Source organism: Seriola lalandi, unplaced genomic scaffold, assembly GCF_002814215.2.
Source record: "Seriola lalandi dorsalis isolate HSWRI2012SDOR001 ecotype SW California unplaced genomic scaffold, Sedor1 jcf7180002054954, whole genome shotgun sequence".
Lineage (NCBI taxonomy): Eukaryota > Metazoa > Chordata > Actinopteri > Carangiformes > Carangidae > Seriola > Seriola lalandi.
Window position 1 is genome coordinate 321,939 of NW_019525505.1, and position 21,149 is coordinate 343,087.

Consider the following 21,149-nt stretch of genomic DNA (forward strand, 5'->3'; position numbering starts at 1 on the left):
GGTGGGGGGGGTACGGGGGTAATATACTGTTTAGAGGTGTTGACAGCCTGTCAGCTAACTGACATATCACAGCCGCCGTCTCCACAGCAACTGATACACACTGTAAGATGGAGGACGCTGCTGTTGGTGAGCTCCTGTGTAGAGGAGACGTTTGTTGAGCTTTGTGAAATGAGCAAAAGGAGGTCCAGAGTATATTTAAAAGGTCTGTACAGTCTAAAGGTCTCTGTCCATGTGTTGTTTGATTATAAAGCAGGTCTAGGTTCTATATTAATACTGTGAAAGTATCAAAGCGCTCAGTCCACAGAGAACTGCACACAGCCTGTATTCAGAAACTGAGCCTTAAAACCAGCCGTCAGGACTTCTGGAACTTTGTGATGTCACAACAAAGCTGTCACCGTTCTCAGCCACGCCCACTTGGACCCACCATCCCACCCTGCAGGATTTGGTTTCTCTGAGTGTTTACCTGAAATCAGAAGAGAGGCTCAGAGCCTCCTCTCTTCTGATTGGCTCACTGAGCTGTTGCTACTAGAGCTCCAGAGAGAAGCCTGAGAGAGGAGAAGTAAAACTACACTGAGATAATTTTTGGTTCTTAAAACCACAAATATATCTTCTTATGGATCAACACTTCAAATAAAACACAGGAGAAGAGGAAAATATGGAACTTTAAAGCTTCTTTAAGCAATTTTCATAACCAGGGGAGAGAAGACAATAAAACTCACAGAAGTAAAGTCCTGATACACTGTTAAGATTTCAAGTTGTTGGCTTATGGCAGCTGTTGCAAACATCTGGCACATTCAGCAGACACAGCAGGAGTTCCACCTTAAACCACAAATTGCTGTTTGGTGTATTAAAGTTATAATCTATAACTTTTCCACATTAAAATGGCAGAGCTGTGTTCTGTATGATGTTGAGGTGTGTACTCAGAGTCAGACCGGACGACAGATGATTCAAACCCCAGACATATTCTGTAGTTTTCAGTTTGTGTCTCAGCTAAGCTCCGTCTTAAATCCCCTCTCTGTCCTTTAATCATAGCTCTTCCCTGTCCTGTTGTCAGTTGTGTGACTCTTGTCTGACCCAGTGACAGACATGTAGCTGTGCGCCGGGACAGGGTGAGAGACAGACGCCTCAGAGGAGGGCTTTGAAGGTCATTTTTGAAAGGCTATTAAACAAGGCTGATGGTTAATGACTCAGGAGCTGCTCTGATTAATCTGTTTGATATATTAGTCAGTTTAATTACCAAGTCTTTCATCTCTTTTCCTCTCTGCTAGTTTCGCCTGTGGCTGCTGGGTCTGGGATTCAGCCTCGCGTACGGCAGCATGTTCACCAAGATCTGGTGGGTCCACACCGTCTTCACCAAGAAGGATGAGAAGAAGGATAAGAGGAAGGTAAGAGTAACAGGGACCTGAAGCTGTGGATTTAGGTACTGGGGGTGAACGATTAAGTCCATTGTCAAGCCCGGCGGGGGGGGGAGAGATTAGGCTTTACAATCATTGTTCCCCTCAAGGGCAGCCTCCACGGTGAGAGATGATGTATTCCCCGGGCGAGTGTTATCTCTGTACATTTATTGTCCGCCCTGCTTCCCGCAGCGGGGCGGTCGGCCCGCTGCTCGGCTTTGAGCGCTGTATAGCATCGATTTGTGGTGCTGCCTGGCCAGTGAACTCCAGTTGATCCCAGTGGTGGAAGGCCTCTCCTCGCCACCCCACCCCCAGCCACGCCCCCACCCCCACTCTCCTGTATGTGAGAGGAGACGTCGGATCAGGCGGACGCTCCTGCCGCAGCCCGTTGCTGAGTGTGTATGAGTATTCTTGGCTGGTGAGGGACCATCAGGCAGGATTATTGTATCAAGGGTGGTGTCAAAACTGTTTGAGCTCACTTTGACTGCAGCCGCTGTAGCCTGGCTTCTGAGGGCGGAGGAGATGCTGCTGTAATTCAAACATCCACTGCCATCTCTATCACAGCAGGTAAACAGCATACAAACAGAATATAATTAAAGCTGCAAACAGCGTGATGCGGGCCCTCGCCCTGTCGTGAACCTCAGGGCTGCCGCCAACCTACATTATGTTCCTGTATATCAAGTATCAAGTAATTCCTGTATATTCCAGTTTTCAGTTCAATGACATCTTATTACTTTGCAGATGTGTTCAGTGTATCAATGTATATCTGAGTTATAACAACTTTCTGTTTAATGGTGAAACATTGAAATTCACCATGGCCACAGCTTTCACATTGAGGCATCATCGAGGTCTTGATCCTTTAGACCAGCTTTGAGGTGGGTGTGGTCAACCTGCTGGCGGAGCACATCAAATTGTAAAACATGGCATTTCCTCTCACTTCAAGGGGTGCTATGATTATAATTGAATATTAGCATGAGATGCATTTAGACTCTTTTCAATCATATAGAGTTTGGGGCAGTTTGGACAATATGTGCTGGAGTTATCACAACTTCATGTTTGGTGGCGAAACATTGAAATTCGCTGTGCCGCCACCGCCGGTCCTCCAACAAAAACTCAAAAGCTTTGCAATTTAGCATTGCAAAGGTCTTAAGATTAGACCGACCAAATATAATGTCAATTCTCCAGGAGCAGTTTGACGAGTATGACGACGCAAAAATGACACCAAAATAGCTGAGTAAATTCAAAATGGCTGACTTCCTGTTTCGTTAAGGGTATTGGTGCAAGAGGCTTTTTTTGTAGTCCTTGGCATGTTGCATGTACTTACCGAATTTCACACATGTAAGTAAACACAGGACGAGGCGCCACTTCGTTGAAATTTTCTAGGTGGTGCTATCGAGCCATTTCGTCGTGCTTTTGTGCAAGACTCATAAAATACGTACATTTTCAACAGGCCTGACGCATGTGCAAAGTTTCAGTCAGAGTTTTTGAGCATGTTTGGACCCTTAAGGCCACTTTCATTCAGGAATAATAATAAACAGAACAGTTCCAGCAGCACCAGTCGGTGCTCTGGCCCTAATTAAAGCACAATACATCCGCAGAGGGACTGCTGCTGACCTCTACTGGTAAATATAAACCCCGGCTTTATGGTTGGGGGATGGGTGGGGTCATGCTGGGGGATAAGAAGTCAGAAACTGACACATAAGTGGGACCATATGCGCACAGGTTCTATGAACAAAATGGCGCCAGGGATGAGGACTGAAAGGTGTGATTTACAGATGTACGTCAGGTGAACCCATCCCGCCCGGGATGAAGAGCAATGCACAGCTGCTCCCCTAAACTTCTCAGTGAGGGGTATCTGAGACTGTCCCATCCAGTCCCAACCAGGGCCGAGGTGAAGGGGGTCAAGTTCAGGGGGAAGAACTTGGTCATGGTCCCACATCTTAATCTCCACTTACTGTTACATAAAGGACATGCTGCTTCCTGGACTGGCACTAAACATTTCTTAGAGATACTCATTAGTTCCACTGTGAAGCCCCTGGGCTGATGCAGTGCTTCATAAGAAGGACGAGCACGCCCGGAGAATGGAGAGGATTCTGTAGAAGTAGTAAGTAGGACAGCAAGAGCCTATTTAAAGTCAATAAGAAGTAGATGCATAGAAGATATTTCCTGATGCAGGATGCTCAACTGTTGCCAAGTTACACTCGCTGTCAAAGGAGTGAGATGGAGGGGGTATGAGCTGCGGGATGAGGATAAGTGCTGTAGCTGCAGCTGTGATTGTTTGGATGAACAGTGCAGATCATTGTTTGGTGGTGGAGACGGATCAGATCCCACCGCTGCCTCTGTATCTGTTTTCATACTCGCTCCAGCTGAAAAGCCCCAAAGCTTTGATCTAGTGGAATAATGCAACAAAATCAATAAGCACTTTATAGTGTTGGAGCTGTTCCTGCAAAATGTGTCTGTCTCTGGGGCTGAATACATAAAGGAAGAGCGTTATTTACTGTGCGCTCTCATCAGTATGGTCTCTTTGTCTCTCCTCCTGTCATGGCCCAGTGCTCTGAGGGCAGATTGGATTGGCCTCAGTTAGTGATGGATCATTGTTTTCTCGTCCAGCTTTAGGCAAGTCTATTTATGGCTTCATAAATCCCTCCCTCACAAAATCAGAAAAAGAGGATTTGCGCCTTTTCCTGATCCCTCTCCGTGCAGCCGTAGTGACCACCACCCCCCCTGTTTCCCAGCAGCACCTGGAACCGTGGAAACTTTACGCTACCGTTGGCGTTCTGCTCGGCATCGACGTCCTGTCACTCATGATCTGGCAGATCGTGGATCCTCTGCACATCACAGTGGAGGTATGATCATCCATTCATTTGGACAAAATCATTTTAAATCCCTTTTAAAAGATGCGCTTCATATCTACTTCTGGATGTGCTGCGTCTGAATAACGTCAGGTTAACTGGGAAGAAACTGTATAAGCAATAAAACAAGTAGAAGACGAGAATGGAAGCTCGGGCTGTATGAAACGGGGTGAAATTTGGATTTACATTTTTTCTGTGCATGATGTATGACACAATAAAAAATCCTGATGAGGAAATTGGTAGTTTGGTGCAACCTAAACATTTGAATCGGAATTTTAACTTTAGCACATTTCTAATAAACATTTCTGTAATGTCAGGCTTCTCTCACGCCATTTAATTTAAATTAAATGTTGTTTTAATTATGATTCATTTCAAATGCAACAATCCATTTTGAAAATTCAAGTTTAAGTTTAAGTCATGTATTGGACCTTGCGAATATTTAGCATTTTTGCTTTTGCAATGACTCAAACAATTCGTTTATCAAAATTGTTCAAAATGTATTTTCTTTTTTTTTTTTAACTAATTACATAATCAGTTGTTTTCATTTTACGCCTTTTCAGACATAAAAATGAAAAAGCATTCACCTCTCTCAGCCACGCCCCAAGCCCCGCCCACCTGGACCCACCATCCAACCTGGCAGGATTTGGTTTCTCTGAGTGTTTTTACCTGAAAGCTGCTATATTTTTAATGGATCACTCAGAAAACACTCAGCCAATCAGAAGAGAGGCTCAGACCCTCCTCTACTCTGATTGGCTCACTGAGCTGTTGCTACTAGAGCTCCAGAGAGAAGCCTGAGAGAGGAGATGTAAAACTACACTGAGATGGTTTTTGGTTCTTAAAACCACAAATATATCTTCTTATGGATCAACACATACAGTAAAGCACAGGAGACCTTTAAACGGATTTGATCTCATATGTTTGTTGACGTTGTACTGCATCACTGCTTTTCACCTGGGTGCAGAAATTCACCAGAGAAGCCCCCAAAGGAGACCTGGATGTTTTGATTCAGCCTTTACTGGAGCACTGCAGCTCAGAGAAGATGAACACCTGGCTGGGTGAGTGGAGCACCAACCTGCAGCACTGTTTCTGTCCTTCATCTGTCTCTCTGCATCTTTCTTCCTGCGTAACACAACACCAGTGAACACCTGATGAGTGTCTTTAATTTGATAACCTTCTGAAGCAAGTCTTGTTAGAAGTTCGCTGCAATATCATATTGCAATATTTTGGTATGTTTTTCTTTTTACGCGTCTGCAGGCGTGGTGTACGGTTACAAAGGCTTACTGCTGCTGCTCGGCATCTTCCTGGCCTACGAGACAAAGTCCATCTCCACAGAGAAGATCAACGACCACCGGGCTGTGGGCATGGCCATCTATAATGTTGCTGTGAGTACGCTTAGTTGTGTGTGTGTGTGTGTGTGTGTGTTGTTTCGAATTGTCAGATTGCCCAACCCTCTTAAAAAAAAATTTAAAAAATAACATAAAATATCAGTAATAATATCAATAAGTATATTGAATAATTGGAAAGGAGGTAGAAACTCGGCCTTTACCTGAAATTGTTCCAGACGAGAGGTGAACTCACACAGAACGCCTGAGGTTTCTTCCTCTGCTGCGTCGCTGCGACTGCCAGCTCTGCTGTTCTAGTTTGCAGGCGACTCAACTGTTGGATTTCTTTTGATTATAAATGAATTTCTTATTTATTTTTGACCGAAAATGTCACTCAAATGCCACTGTCTCCACATGCAGCTTCCAAAATGGTGCAAAAATATATTTATATTTTAATGTCCCCACACCGGAGACAGTCAGAGCCAGAGGCAGTGTGTTTTCAGGTTGTTCGTCCCATTCTCATGAACGTGATATCTCAGTAACACCTCGAGGGAACTCTTTCAGATTTGGCACAAACATTCAATTGGACTCAAGGGTTAACTGATTAGAATTTGGTGGTCAAAGGTCAAAGGTCAAGATCATTGTGACCTCACAAAACACATTCTTGGCCATAACTCACAAATTCATTCGCTAATTATGACACAAACCGAAATGTCTAACAGGATAATATTAAGTGATGACATTTTATATCAAAAGTGTCAAAGGTCAACTTCACTTTGACATCATAATGTTACAAAAACACTTCTAGCCATTACTCAGTGCTGTAACTCCGGAAGGGAAGACTGTGACCATATTTCCTGATTGGTGGAGGAAACAACTGTGAGGAGGTGATTCTAGTTTCATGTCAGGGTCATATTCAGATTCAGAGAGACATTGAAACTATAGTGGAAGGTGTCAGTTTTATGTGATGTTCCTAGCGTGCTGTCAATATGACATGAATAGGTCTATTCTCTGTCTGTTTTGGAGACTTTTATCATTTAAAAAGAGTGATCAAAGTCAGTGATCCAGAGGCTGACATTATTTTTACAAGTAGTGTGGGTCAAGGTTCAAAAAAACACTGGATCGGACAAGTCCCATAATGCTCAGCAAACAGTGCACACATTAAAGGTCCCATATTTCCCTCTTCTCCTGTGTTTTATTTGAAGTGTTGATCCATAAGAAGATATATTTGTAGCTTTAAGAACCAAAAACCATCTCAGTGTAGTTTTACATCTCCTCTCTCAGGCTTCTCTTTAGAGCCTAGTAACAACAGATCAGTGAGCCAATCAGAAGACAGGAGGCTCTGAGCCTCAATATGGGACCTTTAAACCATTTTAAGGTAGAATTATCAGCTAAGACAGAATCGGCCCAAAATCATCTTCTTATCAGATCCATGCTGTAAGCTGAACTTTCAAGTGCACGGTGAGACAACATGATGACATCATCAGGCTTTATGTGTAAATTAGTTGACTGGTCCTTTAAAGTAGACTGCACGTCGCTCATGATTATCCTCGTGTGTGAGCAGGGCTGCATTCACTGATAAAACACTTCACATAAGTTTCACATCGTACTGGGGATGAAGGTTTGAGTTTCCTCCAGACGCTGCTGTGGGAGATGTAGAGGGACCATTAAACATGGATTTATACCTCAACTTACTGAAAGGTGACTCGTACAACAGCATTCATTCACCACTGGCACAGGACATTGAATGCACCATTTCAGAGTAATCTGAGAAATAAATCTGAAAGCAAAATGTTCCTGTGGACTGTAACTCTGTGCCTGGCCAGCCTGTCTATATATAGGTTCCATATGAAAAGGCTGATTAGTGTGTGTGTGTTTGTGGCTGTCGCTGTTGGCAGCCAGACTAATGTGTTTGTCAGTACTGTGCCTCTCTGCAGGCTCTGTGTTAGTCTGCAGACTTGGTCTTTCACTTCCAATCCTTCAGCAGCAGAGACTCTCTCAGCAGGCGCGAGGACTTCTTCTTTGACCTCTCCTCCTTTGTTTCACGCTCTGCTGAGGAAGATCTGCCGTCCTCGGTGGCAAGACTCACCTACAGCATAATACGCTGTCTTAAATGAGGGCGGAGCCGGCCGGTGGGCTCTGCAGCCCAGTGTGTGTGTCCTTAATGACGACGCCACCACATTCTCACATTCTGCATTAGGCTCTGCAGAAACCGCAGAGACCTGAAGTGACAGGGCTGTGATGTGTCCTCATCATCAGGAATGAAGTCACATGTCAGAAGTCCTCACAGACACATGTTCACATCTGTGTTCCACATACACAAATTCTTCTTCTACCAGCTCTTTCTGCTGCACTTACAATTAGCTGACAATAGCATTGCATTATTTTAGTGCACATACCTATAGCATCATGTAGCTTCACATAGCATGAAGTAGCATCACATAGCATTGCGTGGCTTCACATAGCATCACAAAGCATCAAGAAGCTTCACATAGCATCATGTAGCTTCACATAGATTCACGTAGCTTCACATAGCATCACCTAGCTTCACGTAACATGAAGTAGCATCACATAGCATCGCGTGGCTTCACATAGCATCATTTAGCTTCACATAGCATCACGTAGCTTCATACAGCATCACGTAGCATCACATATCATTACATAGCATCACATAGCATCACATAGCTTCACATAGCATCACACAGCATCAAGATATCATCAACTAGCATTACATAGCATCACGTAGCTTCACATAGCATCATACAGCATCAAGTAGCATCACATAGCATCATGTGGCATCACATAGCATCACAAAGTATTACATAGCATCTATAGCATCACGTAGCATCCATAGAATCACATAGCATCACATCGAAGATAGGTTGGACTATGAAGGAACCACTTGTTCGAACCTTCAGTGTCCAGGAAATGAAGGATGCATTTGAAGGAAACTTTGAAATGGGAGAGTCTAGTCACACCGCTGTGTTGCAACCAGTCTTCAGATGCAGCCTCTAAAGGATGAGACCTCGAAAGCGGCGTATTTGACCTTCATCGCCATGGTTAAAGTAATAAACAGTCATGGCTTTGTTAGGTTTAGGAAAGGTTGTGGTTTGGGTTTTGGTTACTGCCTTAAAATTACACAACAACATAAACAGCTGGTTTCACATTAGTTTCATACCTGTGTTTCGTTGACCCGTCCGTCAACCTTAACCTCCATTAACATCACCTGACCTCCTCCTTTGCCCCTGTCATAATTACTATGGCCACGAGATATCACCTAGCAACAAAACATAACTACGGGTCATAATAAGCTGCTGCACAGACGACGTATGGGCTCGTCTTTTACAGGATGAACCTCTCAATGAAACGTACTGCTTGACTTCCAGTCTGTACTCACACATGCTTCAGACTGAAACATGACACGTCTGTGATAAGTTAAAAGCGGCTCATGATATCCGCTTTTGGGCTTCAGTGTGTTTGAAAGTGCAGGCAGATGAGGTGTGACTGTGACCAGGTTTCTAAAGGATTTTCATCTGCCCATTGTGAATAACTCTGACATCCTCCCCTCAAGTGTTCTTTAAAGACAGCGCTGCTCTCTGTGTCTATAATTGGCTGGCCCGTGGGCTCTCTCACACAGACGCATGAAGTAGTCAACTGTTCAGGTTTTAAATGTGTGTTGAAGAACAACAAGTTCTTTCACTGCAACCACATTTCACTTGACGGATTGTAAAGTATTCTGCTCTGCATGACAATTTAAAAGACGAGTGAGGCATCTACTGCTGGTTGCAAATGCCACACACACACACACACACACACACACACACACACACACACACACACACTCAAAGTGGCTTTTTAATCAACGCCATCTCCAGCACGGCTGATTTTGTGAATTTTATTCCCGTTGTCGTATTTTAATTCATCTCGGAGGATTATCCATTATGCACTGAACCCAATTTAAGCCTAAACTGAGTGGGTGAAATGCAAATTGGTACAGGGAAAAAAATGTGTATGTGTTGGTTGCTGTGTTTCCTCTCTTCTTCTTTGGTCTGTCAGATTACCCTCTCTCTTTAAAACAAATTAGTTTGATCCCAGAGCTGCTGTCTGCTGTCTCCTGGTTAGCTCCAGGATCTATTTCTGGGATCTACTACATGTTGTGGATAAAAAAGCTGCTGTTTGCTCATTGTGGAACAGGAAATGGCCCATAATTCATTTGAGGGACTAGAGAATGTAATTCCAATAAAATCTGTTTTCACTGTGGAAAACCAAATAGTGTCCCCCCTCTACTGTATTGGAGTGGACATCAGGAAACTGAATTCAAATCCTGGACAAATAAAAACCAAAAATATCTGCATGGCGAGATATCATCAAAGGAAAATGACAAAACATGTCTCTGCACAACCAAAGCTATAGACTGGACATCTGGACTTAGACCCTGTCGAAGTTAATTCACGAGAACCTGCTGCTGTGAACAAAAACTTTCAAGTCTCAAGTTTTTACCTGGTCACATGTCTCAGAACTATTGATGACTTGATGACTGACTCAGATTTGAAACTTGACTTGTAATCGATAGAGTGGAACCACATGATTGGATAGAGACAGCCCAGGAATTTCATCATATTAGGGACAAGGCAGTTTGGCCTTTGGTGACACAAAGAGTTTTAGGGCACAAAGGCCATTGAGTGATTTGATGCCTATAAACAAATAGCTTGACTTTCTGATAAGAAAAAAAAAAACAAAATTACACAAATGACATGAAAGTAAATTATTTTCTTAATATAAATAAAAAAGACATATTTTAAGATACATCATGTATCAATTTATCAGAATCTATAAATATGTAAATATATTTCATTTCAGAGAAACTTTCAGCAGAAGAATGTAAGAACAGTCTTCAAGTGTCAAACTCACATCAATCATTTTGTACAGTAAAGGTATTGAAGTTCAATAATGTTTCTAAAGTTTCTGTCATTTTTGGAGGGTTAGGTTAGGTTGTGACCACGTCCCGTTGACAGGGACTGGAGCTTGACAGTCTGTCCTTGACTCAGCTACTACTGTTCTGAGATCAGTCATGATTTTGCAGTATCATGCACATGTGTGGAAGCTAGACTTGCGCATTAAGACGCAGCAGTAGCAACTATACAAGTAAATTACACTGATTGATGAAGTTTGAGACAGAATATTGTTACAGGAGTAGAGCAGCTCCTTCAGGAATAGATCAGTACATAGGTTGTGTGCGTATTGGGTGAGAGAGAGAGAGAGAGAGAGCGTGAGAGAGACAGAGAGAGAATGGTGATGCTAGCGATCAAAGGAGGGTTAAATAATTAGTTAGCAGTTAGCAGTACAGTTTATGCATGCAACCAAGCTGCAAAGACTGCTGCGGTGATGCTGTTAAAGCAACCTGGAGATTTTATTTTGAAACATTTTTTCGCCTGATTTTGTTGCTACATCCTGCTCGTCCATCGCTTCCCCCCATTTCACCTCATAAACAGAATAAACTGAAGGTTTATTTTGAGACTTGTAGTAGAGGTCAGGCCCGGCTAACACTCTTCCTGCCATCCGCTGTTGATCCCGTTTTCATATGTTTACAGACACAGAATTAGACATAACCAGAAAGAAAACAGAAAAGCAGTAGAAAGAAACAAATGTTTTATTTGAAACTATGAAACTCTAACAGTGTTTTCACAAAAACTGGGACAATTCGTGTTCTGGGAAAGAATATTAATTTTCCGGGACAGTCGCTCAAAGAAGAGAACAATCCTGGGAAAAACCAGGACAGGTGGCAACCCTATTTAGAGCACTTTTTATTTGAATGGTAATTTTCTCTTCCTCTTCCTCTCACCTTCCTAACCAGTTATCCATTTTGGCTCTCCAGTTGTTGCAGTGGATGTGATCTGTTAGTGCACAATCAGAATGAGATAGTATATGATGTGGTCCAGCCAGCAACAACATAAAATTTCTTATCATTGTCTTATCACAGTGACCTTAATTGTTTTAAAACATCCTGTTTTGCAAATTATATGTTGGCCCACTTGTATTACCTTTGGCCCCTGCCCAAAGATTGGTAACCACTGCGCTATACCGCAAGTTTAGCAGGTTATTCCTTTTTACTTTAGCAGTACTAAAATAGTTAATTAGTCTAAATTGCTCCTTAGTTTCACCTCATTCTTTTTGTTTGACATCGTATATATTTTATCTTATTTTTGTCTGGGAGGGTGTTTTTTTCAGTCAGTAGTGACAGACGTATCTGCCCCATTAATTCCACCACCCCAGATTTTATAGCCACAAAGACCAAAAACACAAGTTTGCTAGCACAGTGGATTTATTTGGTTGGATGCATACTTCAAAATGTTACGCCGGATAATGTTGCCTTCCTTGCTATATTGTTACAAACCTATGGTACTCACTATTGTCTCTGTCCCTGCAGTTTCGTAGAAGTCATCTAAATAACTATCTGTCTGTAGTTTTCTCTCTGTTGTGGCTATGCTTTAACCTTTATGTCTTCAGTGCATTTGGAGGCTGCGCCACTTATCATCACCTGGCTTTACTGCAGCTACCTGTGCTTTTCTCTGTGGAGCAGTGAGTCCTTCACAAGCTGGAGTCACTCACCTGTTGACTGTTCATTTCGTGGGTTTAGTTAGAGCGGAGACGCTGTCTGGTCAGATAACATCAGTACTGTAGAGGACTCTAGAGGACGGTTTAGATGGACCCGCATTAATCCTGGAACTTACTCACTCCTCCTGACAGCAGCTGACTGAAGGTAACATTCATGTTACCTCCACCATGAGCTTAGCTTCATGCGTGCTGCCTGCACGGTTCCGTAGACTGTCTCAGCTGTTTTGTTGCTGCTCATTGGATTGTAGATGAATTTATCCCATGATTCTGTCTCCTCCGGGAACAGGACTCTTCCAAGTGCAGCAGGTCAAACGACTAATTCATCCTCTGAACAAACTGCTTTACTGATTCGGAGATCTTTATTGTTTCATTTGGATTCACTGATCAAAAACGTAATACATTTCATCATGGCCCTGATTTTCAAAGGTTCCTTTTTGTCTGCCTTTTTATGGTGAAAAATATTTTTCATCACAGTTTTCATTCATGAAATTAACACTGGTGTGGAAACAGTCTGTCTCCAGGTGAATGACAGCGGTTCGCTCTCCCTCCGGAGACCCCGGTGCACAGAAATGCAATTTGTTCCAGTGAGGTGGCTGAAATGAATCAGACGAGTTGTGTGTGAGCGGAGGGCAGGATTGTGTTTTGTGCGTCGCTGTGTGTAAGTAATGACACAGCAGAGAAAATGCGGCTGCTGCTGGGGTGGATGGGATTTTTTCAGCTTCTGCACAGAGATGACTGACTGTTGATCAATATACATCGATTTCCACCTTCACCTCCACCTCTCTGCTGTTTTATCTGATGCCGTGCTCAGTCGCTCCGTCCCTCACTCCTCCGCCCTCGCTCGCTCTGTCTGATTCATCTCCTCCCTGCATCATCTCTCTCTCTCCTTCTTTCTCCTGTCTCGCCGCCACCTCTCTCTCACTCCTGTTCGTCCTCTGATTCTCATGAAGACAAATGAAGAGGGGTGGAAAGAGAACTGGAAAATTCACTTTTAAATACTGTTACTGAAAAGAAATTTGACTAAAGTAGCAGTAAAATGACTTGTGTTACAATGTTAAAGTGGGGTTGAAATATGGTGATTACAATAACATATGATAAAACTATTAAATTAAAGATCATCTTGAGGCTACAGGTGTGTATTGGTGTTTCATTACACCGCTCCCAGATGAGCAGGTGCATCGAAATTAACCAATAAATTCCAGCCAGGCTCTTTGCTGCCTGTGGACACAACTGGTAAAATTACAATACACATTCAGTTGGCAGTTTATTAGGAACACCTGAAACTAAGTTGTTGATTCAACTGTGTGATCATTGTGGAGGATGTAGAATGTGGAGCTGTTGAGCTGTGTTACATTATACAGAGGTGTATCTCTTCTTTAGCCTACCTTCTATAAAAGGGACAAAAGAGTAGAGACACCAGAACACAGCAGGAGCCCGCAGACTTTATTTAGCAATATGAAGATCCATAAATCAAAAAGCTGCTGCTGTTTATTAGTGGAGCACACATGCAAACCAACTGTGCATTTTATGACTAAAGCATGAAAGCTTCAGCATATATTCTACATACCCCAAGGCTTTATTTCAGACATGAGGGCAATTTATATCTGACCTCTGGTGAACTTGAGAGGTCATTGACTTCAACATATATTCTGATATAATCAGAAGCTAACATGCTAGTTTGGTCTGGACCGCACTCATTACTCCAAGGAGCTCTGTTCTGTCCCGGAGGTCAGATCTGAAATGTCTCCACATCTGAATAGAAACTTCATGGTTTATAGAAACACTGGAGAAAGTTTCATGCTTTAGTCACAAAATGCACAATAACCTTCCATATACAAGTTCATCTGCTGCACTATTACCAACAGAATAAAGCAGGGACAACATAACAACACAGTAGTTGTTGATGCTGTACAGTGTTGCACACACACCTGTCTGTGTGTGTGTTAGTAGCTGGTGGCTGGGAGGAGAGGTAGTTCCCTCACAGTGTGATCAGTGTCACGGTAACCGTTAACTAGAGCTAACCAAATAATGAAGACTAGATGTGAAAAAACATTTTCATTAACTGATAGAAAAATAAAAGCGAGGCTTTATAAGAAAAAAAAACAATAACAACTGAAATTGTGTCGTGTGTTTACAAAACCAAAATAATTTTGTTTTGTTATTAAGTTATACAGAGAATGTCTGTAGTTTTCGTCTTCATACATCAGCCTGGTACTTTGGGTGAATATGAAATCTATTATTAAAAACGTTGTTTGACCTCATTAAAATGTCTAATGTCTAAAAACAACTAGACCTGTGTTCTATATTTTACTGATAAGGTGCTGTGGCTACCACTAATTAAATGCCATTAGCCTCCATTGTGTCAGGAAGGAGATATTTCAAATAAACAAAAACTGTTTGCATGGTTAGATAACGCTATAGTAAGTAAATATCAATTAAACAAAACTAGAAAATAAAGAAGCATAATGCTGGTGATAGAAAATAATATAGATGCATGCACAAGAAGAACCACTAGAGGGCAGCATGGTTCAGCTGAAGGTCATTGATGGTTCTGTCTAAAGCTTTACCTTTAAATAACAATTCCCAGGAGAGTCTTTACAAGATATTCTCTCATAGTTTTTTTGTCATGATCTCCATGGTAACAGTGAGCACAGTCACATTATGTTCAACAGGTCAAGAAGCATGAGCAGTCAGACGATTGGAAGCCTCTAAACTAAAGCTGTAGCTGACAGTCAAAATAGTAATAGTATAACCCATAGGTAATGGTATTATCAATGATAATAATAATAATAATAATAGCAATAACAATAATAATAATAATGATGATGAGTGTTGTAGTGTCAGATCTCTATTTGTATAGTATCTGGTTAATTCTCAGTTGATCAACACATTTATTGATGCACTAATCGTTTCAGCTGTAATCTAAACCACTTTATTAGGAGGTCAAACTGAAAGTGAGAAATGTCATCATGTTCCCACACATGTATGTCAGACATGAACTTTAGCGTGGACGATGTATAAACCTGGTTTATCGATATAACCTTAGAAATACAGACCTGTTACCTTCTGCAGGTGAGGTGAATAAGGCCCCGCCCCCATTTAGAGGAAGCACAGTATCTGATTGTGTTGTGGATCCACTGTAAACGCCGCCTGATGATGTCATAAAAACTCTTCACACGTAATCATTTTTGAAGGAGCAACAGCCAATGGGAAAAGTCCAATGCTCGACCGACCAATGGTGTAACTTCATCTCTCACTCACTGACTTGCAGGAGTTCCAGCCAAAAAGGTGTCTAACTCCTGTTTTGCACCAAAGTTAGCAAGTTCTTTTAAACACCCTAAAAGGAGGAAGGATAAATACATAAATACCTGAGTCTACTGCAGAGTCATGTGACCAGGAAGTGGAAGCTGATCGTACCCTTTCACATTGCTAACAAAAGCCTGATGTTAGCGGGTCTTAGCAGGTTTTTTGTCCAGTGTTTTGAACCCTAAATTTATATCCTTGAATTCTCTGGATAAACAAACAGTTCTTTGTGACAAAAATAAGGAAATACAGTATTTACTTTCTATAACTGAAAGAAGACATGAATAGAGGGGCTGAAGCTTTTTTTCCCAGAATTCCCTCAGCTACAGCCCAGATACTGACAGGTCAGCTCACTCTGCGGGGGAAACTGTATTCATTTATTTATTATAAGTCCACGTGTTTCTTCTTCTGTAATGAAAGACCTAAACATGTTGTTTCCTCAGGTGCTGTGTATGATCACGGCGCCGGTCACCATGATCCTGTCCTCCCAGCAGGACGCCTCTTTCGCCTTCGCCTCCCTGGCCATCGTCTTCTCGGTCTACATCACGCTGGTGGTTCTGTTCGTCCCCAAGGTAAAAAACCTGCGCTGTCCCGCTCTCGTCATCTCCTCCCTGCAGATTACAGCAGCAGTTTAAGTGTCAGACGTAATGAATTGCCTTTCATCGGTGATCTAAGTCATGTGGGCCGGTGTAATAGATCACATAATGACCTGTGGGATGGATCTGCCGTGCTGCGTCAGCATCAATTCCTGCTCGGGTCTCTGTCAGCGCCGGCTGAATCCGTGTGTATCGATCCACTCCTCTGGAAACCATTTTGACTGTTCAATATTTTGCAGAGAGGAAAGTTTTCTCGGCCAAAAGAATGTGGACACGCAAACACTACATCCATATTTGATAGTTAAAGGTGTAAGGTACCACTTCACAGTAAGACCCCCCTTATAAAGTATTCATGGATGGTTAATAACTGTTTTTTTAATGAGCTTGTTAACACTTTATAAGTCATTTATAAGCTGTTATAACACATTAGATATAAAGGCCAACAGTGACCTGCTGCTTGCCAAATAGTGAGCCCACATGTCTCTGTACTGTTCAGCCTCAGATCTCATTAGTTACTGAGCTTTCTTTGTTTTCTCCATCATCAGCATCTGTAGCTGCTGCTTCATCACATGTTTGTTCAGTTACTGTCAATGAACCAGCTTCAGCATCTTAATGGTCAGAAAGTTTCATTTGACAGATCAAATTATGGCAGATCACATGATCATATCAAAGCAGATTCCTCCTCTGAGGCCGTGGCAGTGTTGTTGACATCTTGACATGTTCTCAGCAGCCGTCCTCATTCTAATCACAATTCACTTCAATTCAATTTTATTTCAATCAGGAGAGACTCATTTGTGTAAATGAATAAACCTTACACCTATAAACAACTTGTTTATAATTGTTTATTTATGATTTATGAAGTGTTAACAACATAATTAATGACCGAATTATAAACCATTTATAAATCTTTTATAATTGTAGTGTTATTGTGAAGTGGTACCATTTGGGTATTTTTTGTTTTCTAGACATTTTCTGACCTCTTTCACCATTTTGGAATTGATAAAATACCCAACCTGATTTTTCACGGGACTGAGGTTCAAAGAAAAACCATGATTCCTGCTCTAAAGGGCACAGCCTGAAAAGTGAGCCCTGATGAACTCCTGTAGTATACTAAGGAAAACGTGTGTGTGTGATCTACAGATGCGGCGTCTGATCACGCGTGGGGAGTGGCAGTCGGACGCCCAGGAGACCATGAAGACCGGCTCCTCCACCAACAACAATGACGAGGAAAAGTCCAGACAGCTGGAGAGAGAGAACAAGGAGCTGCAGAAGATCATCCAGGAGGTCAGACGTGTCTTTTTTCTTTTTCTTTTTTATTCCAGAGCTTTCAAACCTCATATCACAGCCTTCCTCAGCAGACAGAGTTAGCTCAGTTCTTGTCACAGCTGAGGCGTCTCCAAGACAACCTAGCAAACGCTTTCGACTGAGGAATCCCGTAAGATGGTTGAAAGACGTTCTGGAAGACTATGTTTGTTTTTTGTCAAATGTTGAAGGTCAAGAAAAAACTTTACTTTGCACACATTCAAGTCCCTGTACTTCTGTTGTTATGTGTGAAGTCTGGCCCATATATTCTCTGGTTTTGACTGACAACCGGAAGATTTTCTGTGTGCACGCTAGAATTGGTCCAGATGTGGAAGTAGCATCTGACAATCATGCTGCATATGGGCCAGAAGAAAGTATGAGCCAGATTTATTTTGCTATCTCAGAGAGAAATATCTCACAATCTGGGTATATGAGACTAAATGGGATCCACTAGATGAATGTGAGCAAATGTTTTCTTGTGAAGTGGATAAGCCATATATTTAACCTGACAGCAGTCTGGGAGCTTGCTCATCCCCATGGTTCAGTGTTTCCAGACAGCTCCTGTCAAATGAAACAGTGTGTTGATCAGTTGATCAGTGAGTCATTGTTCCCATCTGTCTCCGTAGAAAGAAGAGCGTGTGTCGGAGCTGAGGAACCAGCTATCTGAGCGACAGGCCCTGCGATCGAGGAGAAGAGCCTCCACTGTCACCAATCAGAACCACAGCCCCCCGCCTCTCAGCATCCCCCACAGCGACCCCAGGTCCCTTGCCCCTCCTCCAGGATACCCCGCCCCCACCTCTGACCCCCACCCTGTCCCTCCGTCCTTTGCCAACTCATCCAGCCTCTACCAGCCGGACAGCAAGATTAGCAGAAATAACTGCCACACCAGCCGGTTACAGCTGCTCTACAAGTGAGGTGGTGGTGAACAGCAAGTGAGGTGGGGGCAGTAGTGACGATAATTGCTACATGGAGATGGAGAAAATGAAGTTCAAAACCCTGTTTGAGAATAAATCAGAGTCTGACTCCAAAACTCATACCACTAATCAGCAGAGGCTGGAGGATGACCAGTGAGGCTTGACATCTCCACCTCTGTCCCTCCTTCAGATCTGATCAACCTTATTTTTCTGCTGTAGATACATTACATTGTTTATTATAAAATGTTGCCTCTGTCATCTGCCAGTGGTTCATCATGTGCCATTCAGAGTTTGAGAAGAAAAATGGCTCAGAATCAACCCTTCAGTCAGTCAGCTGCAGCTACAACCTGTCAGGTTTCTCCATTGTAACACTGCACATAGAGTAATGGTGGCAGATTCACCATCAGTCAATGGTGAGACAAAAGCAGCTTCTCATTTTTGGCAGCTGACTTTATTTAACGATTTATTTTCTAATCAAGTTAGCATTAACGTTACATCCATGAGCTTGTTGAAGATGAGAACATCATATGCACATGATGGATACATACATGTCACTGTGCTAAAACACTGCGGCTAAAAAAGTCTGTATCTCCACCAACTGATGATCCATGTAAGAAGACATGGAAATAAGGGAGCAGGTTAGCTAGTAAGCCCAAGGATTATTGTGCAGTATTATACAGAAAATATGAAATCAAACAGTTATTTTTTTCTAACATAGATATAATTTATAGGTCACTATAACCACTATGTTTTACTGCTACAGGGGAAAAGGCCTTGAGGATGAAAACTATCCAGGGAGTTTGGTGTCTCCTGCTATCTCGGATAAACCTGCACTAAAAGCTGCTAACATTAGCCTAAACTTTGATATAGCTGCATCCAGGACCGGCCGCCACATTGTATATTGCAGTCCTGAATGCAACCCCTCAAATTAACAAATGACTCTCACTGTACGTTCAGACCGAAAAGCAGCGAGAACATCAAAGTGACAGGAAGTCAGTCATTTTCTATGTCTATGTCTCTTGGCATGGAGCAGCAGCATGCCCCTTAGCGGCGCGCCCTGTGCAGTGTGCATGTCATGGCGAGGCGAGGTCCAGACAACTTTATGGTAATGAGCTATGACACGGTTCGGCAGCAACCAATCAGAGTAAGAGCATTCCCTAGTGCTCCACTCTAGAGAACACAACTGTTTAATTGTTTCCCATCAAGTATTTGTTCACGAGCGCAACAGAGGAGAAGTTGATAATTGCGGTGGTGGGTTTCCCTCCTTTACGACGTGTCCCTGTTTGCTCACAGGGACTTAAATAAAAAATAATAGCACATGGACAAATGTGTTTGACACTGTAGGTGTTCCAGGTGAGCTGATGAAGTGTAGCCTATAATGTATTTTGAGATAATAGGAAGGGAATTTCATGCTAACTAGCGCCCTAGCATGCAGAACATGTTGACAACTTGATGCGGTAACGTTAATGTCGATAATTTAAACGATTTCATGTGGCTTACATATACACTACTTGTAGTCAGCTGGCACAAAGATACCGGTTGACATGTCAGTTTCATTTGCCCTTTAGATTAAGTTTGTAAGACCAAGCAGTCTGAACAAACTTGCTAGTTGCATCTACGTCAGAGTGCCCACTAACTTCAACAGCGTCCTTGTCTGGGCAGTCAAAATGAATTTTTGCATCTCGCCGAAAGTTACTGTTAGCAAATACACTTAACCTTGGATGTAACGCTACATTACTAGTAAGCTAGTTAGCCAAACATGCTTACCTTTGCTGCGTTTATTAAGAGCGATATTTTCCATACAAAGTATTAAGAAGGGAGTGTTTTTTTATACATGGTGTTTGTATAGATTTAGCCTGCATCTTTTAGCATGATATCATGTATGTAGCCTTCAAGCGCAGATTCAAGATGCCTCATTGTCAAACAAGTCAGTTAGAAACACTTTAAAGTCATTATCAGTGAGTCATCTCATCATGAGATCATATCATGAATCAGAAAACCCTGATGAAATCTTTTAGCCACATTTGTCATTTTTAGCCGCCAAAATAAACTAGAAATGAGAAACTGCTTTTCTGATCTGATATTGTGACACAGCATTTATCATATCTGTACCTTACGATATTGTTTTAATAGGCTGGACGAACACACGGACTTCATGACAAGTGGTGAAAGTTGATGACTGACTTATTGGTTGTATCCATGACATGATGAGCTTTGTCACTGTAGCTCTTCTTGTGAAGTGTTTGATGGTGGTTTTTATATCGATACCAGTCTCCGTTCAGGGAGACTGACGCATTGTACATAATTCTGTGTTCATGAGAAACCCCCTCACTGTGGATGAACCCAGGCCTTTGGATTCAGGGCTGAAGAGAAAGATAAGCTGCTGTCATTGACTGTGAATTACATTTAACTAAAAGCATTCATTGAAACACCTTCATGTGTTTAACGTTTTGTCTGGGTGTTTCATTTTCTTCTGGAGAAGACGGATAAACACCAGAAAATTCAATGCAGTAGTCCAGCTGCTTGGAATCTGTTGGTTTGTAATATTTAACCTCGATTGCTGTATGAGAAAGATATTAAACTGGTGCATTGAAGTACAGAGCAGCTGATACATGAGGTTTGTATTCAATTTACTGTACTGCAGTTCATATTTGTATGTGACGTTTTGACATTTGAATCAAAAAACCTTGTTTTTTCTTGGTATGGTTTTTTGAAGACAGACTGTATTGAACATCAGATTTACATCACAACTAAACTTTACTTCCTGTGACAGTATTTTTAGGGACTGAACCAAAACAAAGCAGCACCAATTTAACTTACTGTTTCCGAATCATCACACGTCACGCACTTA

At 42.2% G+C, this 21,149-nt stretch overlaps 1 protein-coding gene across 1 annotated transcript in view; it reads left to right on the plus strand.

Moving 5' to 3' along the window:
• LOC111645618 (gamma-aminobutyric acid type B receptor subunit 1-like) overlaps positions 1 to 20,897 on the plus strand; it is a 72,841-nt gene extending 51,944 nt beyond the window's left edge. Inside the window, exons 12-18 of the mRNA XM_023394874.2 lie at positions 1,269 to 1,385; positions 4,133 to 4,240; positions 5,208 to 5,301; positions 5,501 to 5,628; positions 15,930 to 16,058; positions 17,223 to 17,366; positions 18,011 to 20,897. Coding sequence (XP_023250642.1) covers positions 1,269 to 1,385; positions 4,133 to 4,240; positions 5,208 to 5,301; positions 5,501 to 5,628; positions 15,930 to 16,058; positions 17,223 to 17,366; positions 18,011 to 18,298 — 1,008 coding nt within the window. The 3' untranslated portion in view covers positions 18,299 to 20,897. The remainder of the gene's footprint in view (positions 1 to 1,268; positions 1,386 to 4,132; positions 4,241 to 5,207; positions 5,302 to 5,500; positions 5,629 to 15,929; positions 16,059 to 17,222; positions 17,367 to 18,010) is intronic.
• The last annotated feature ends 252 nt before the right edge of the window (positions 20,898 to 21,149 follow it).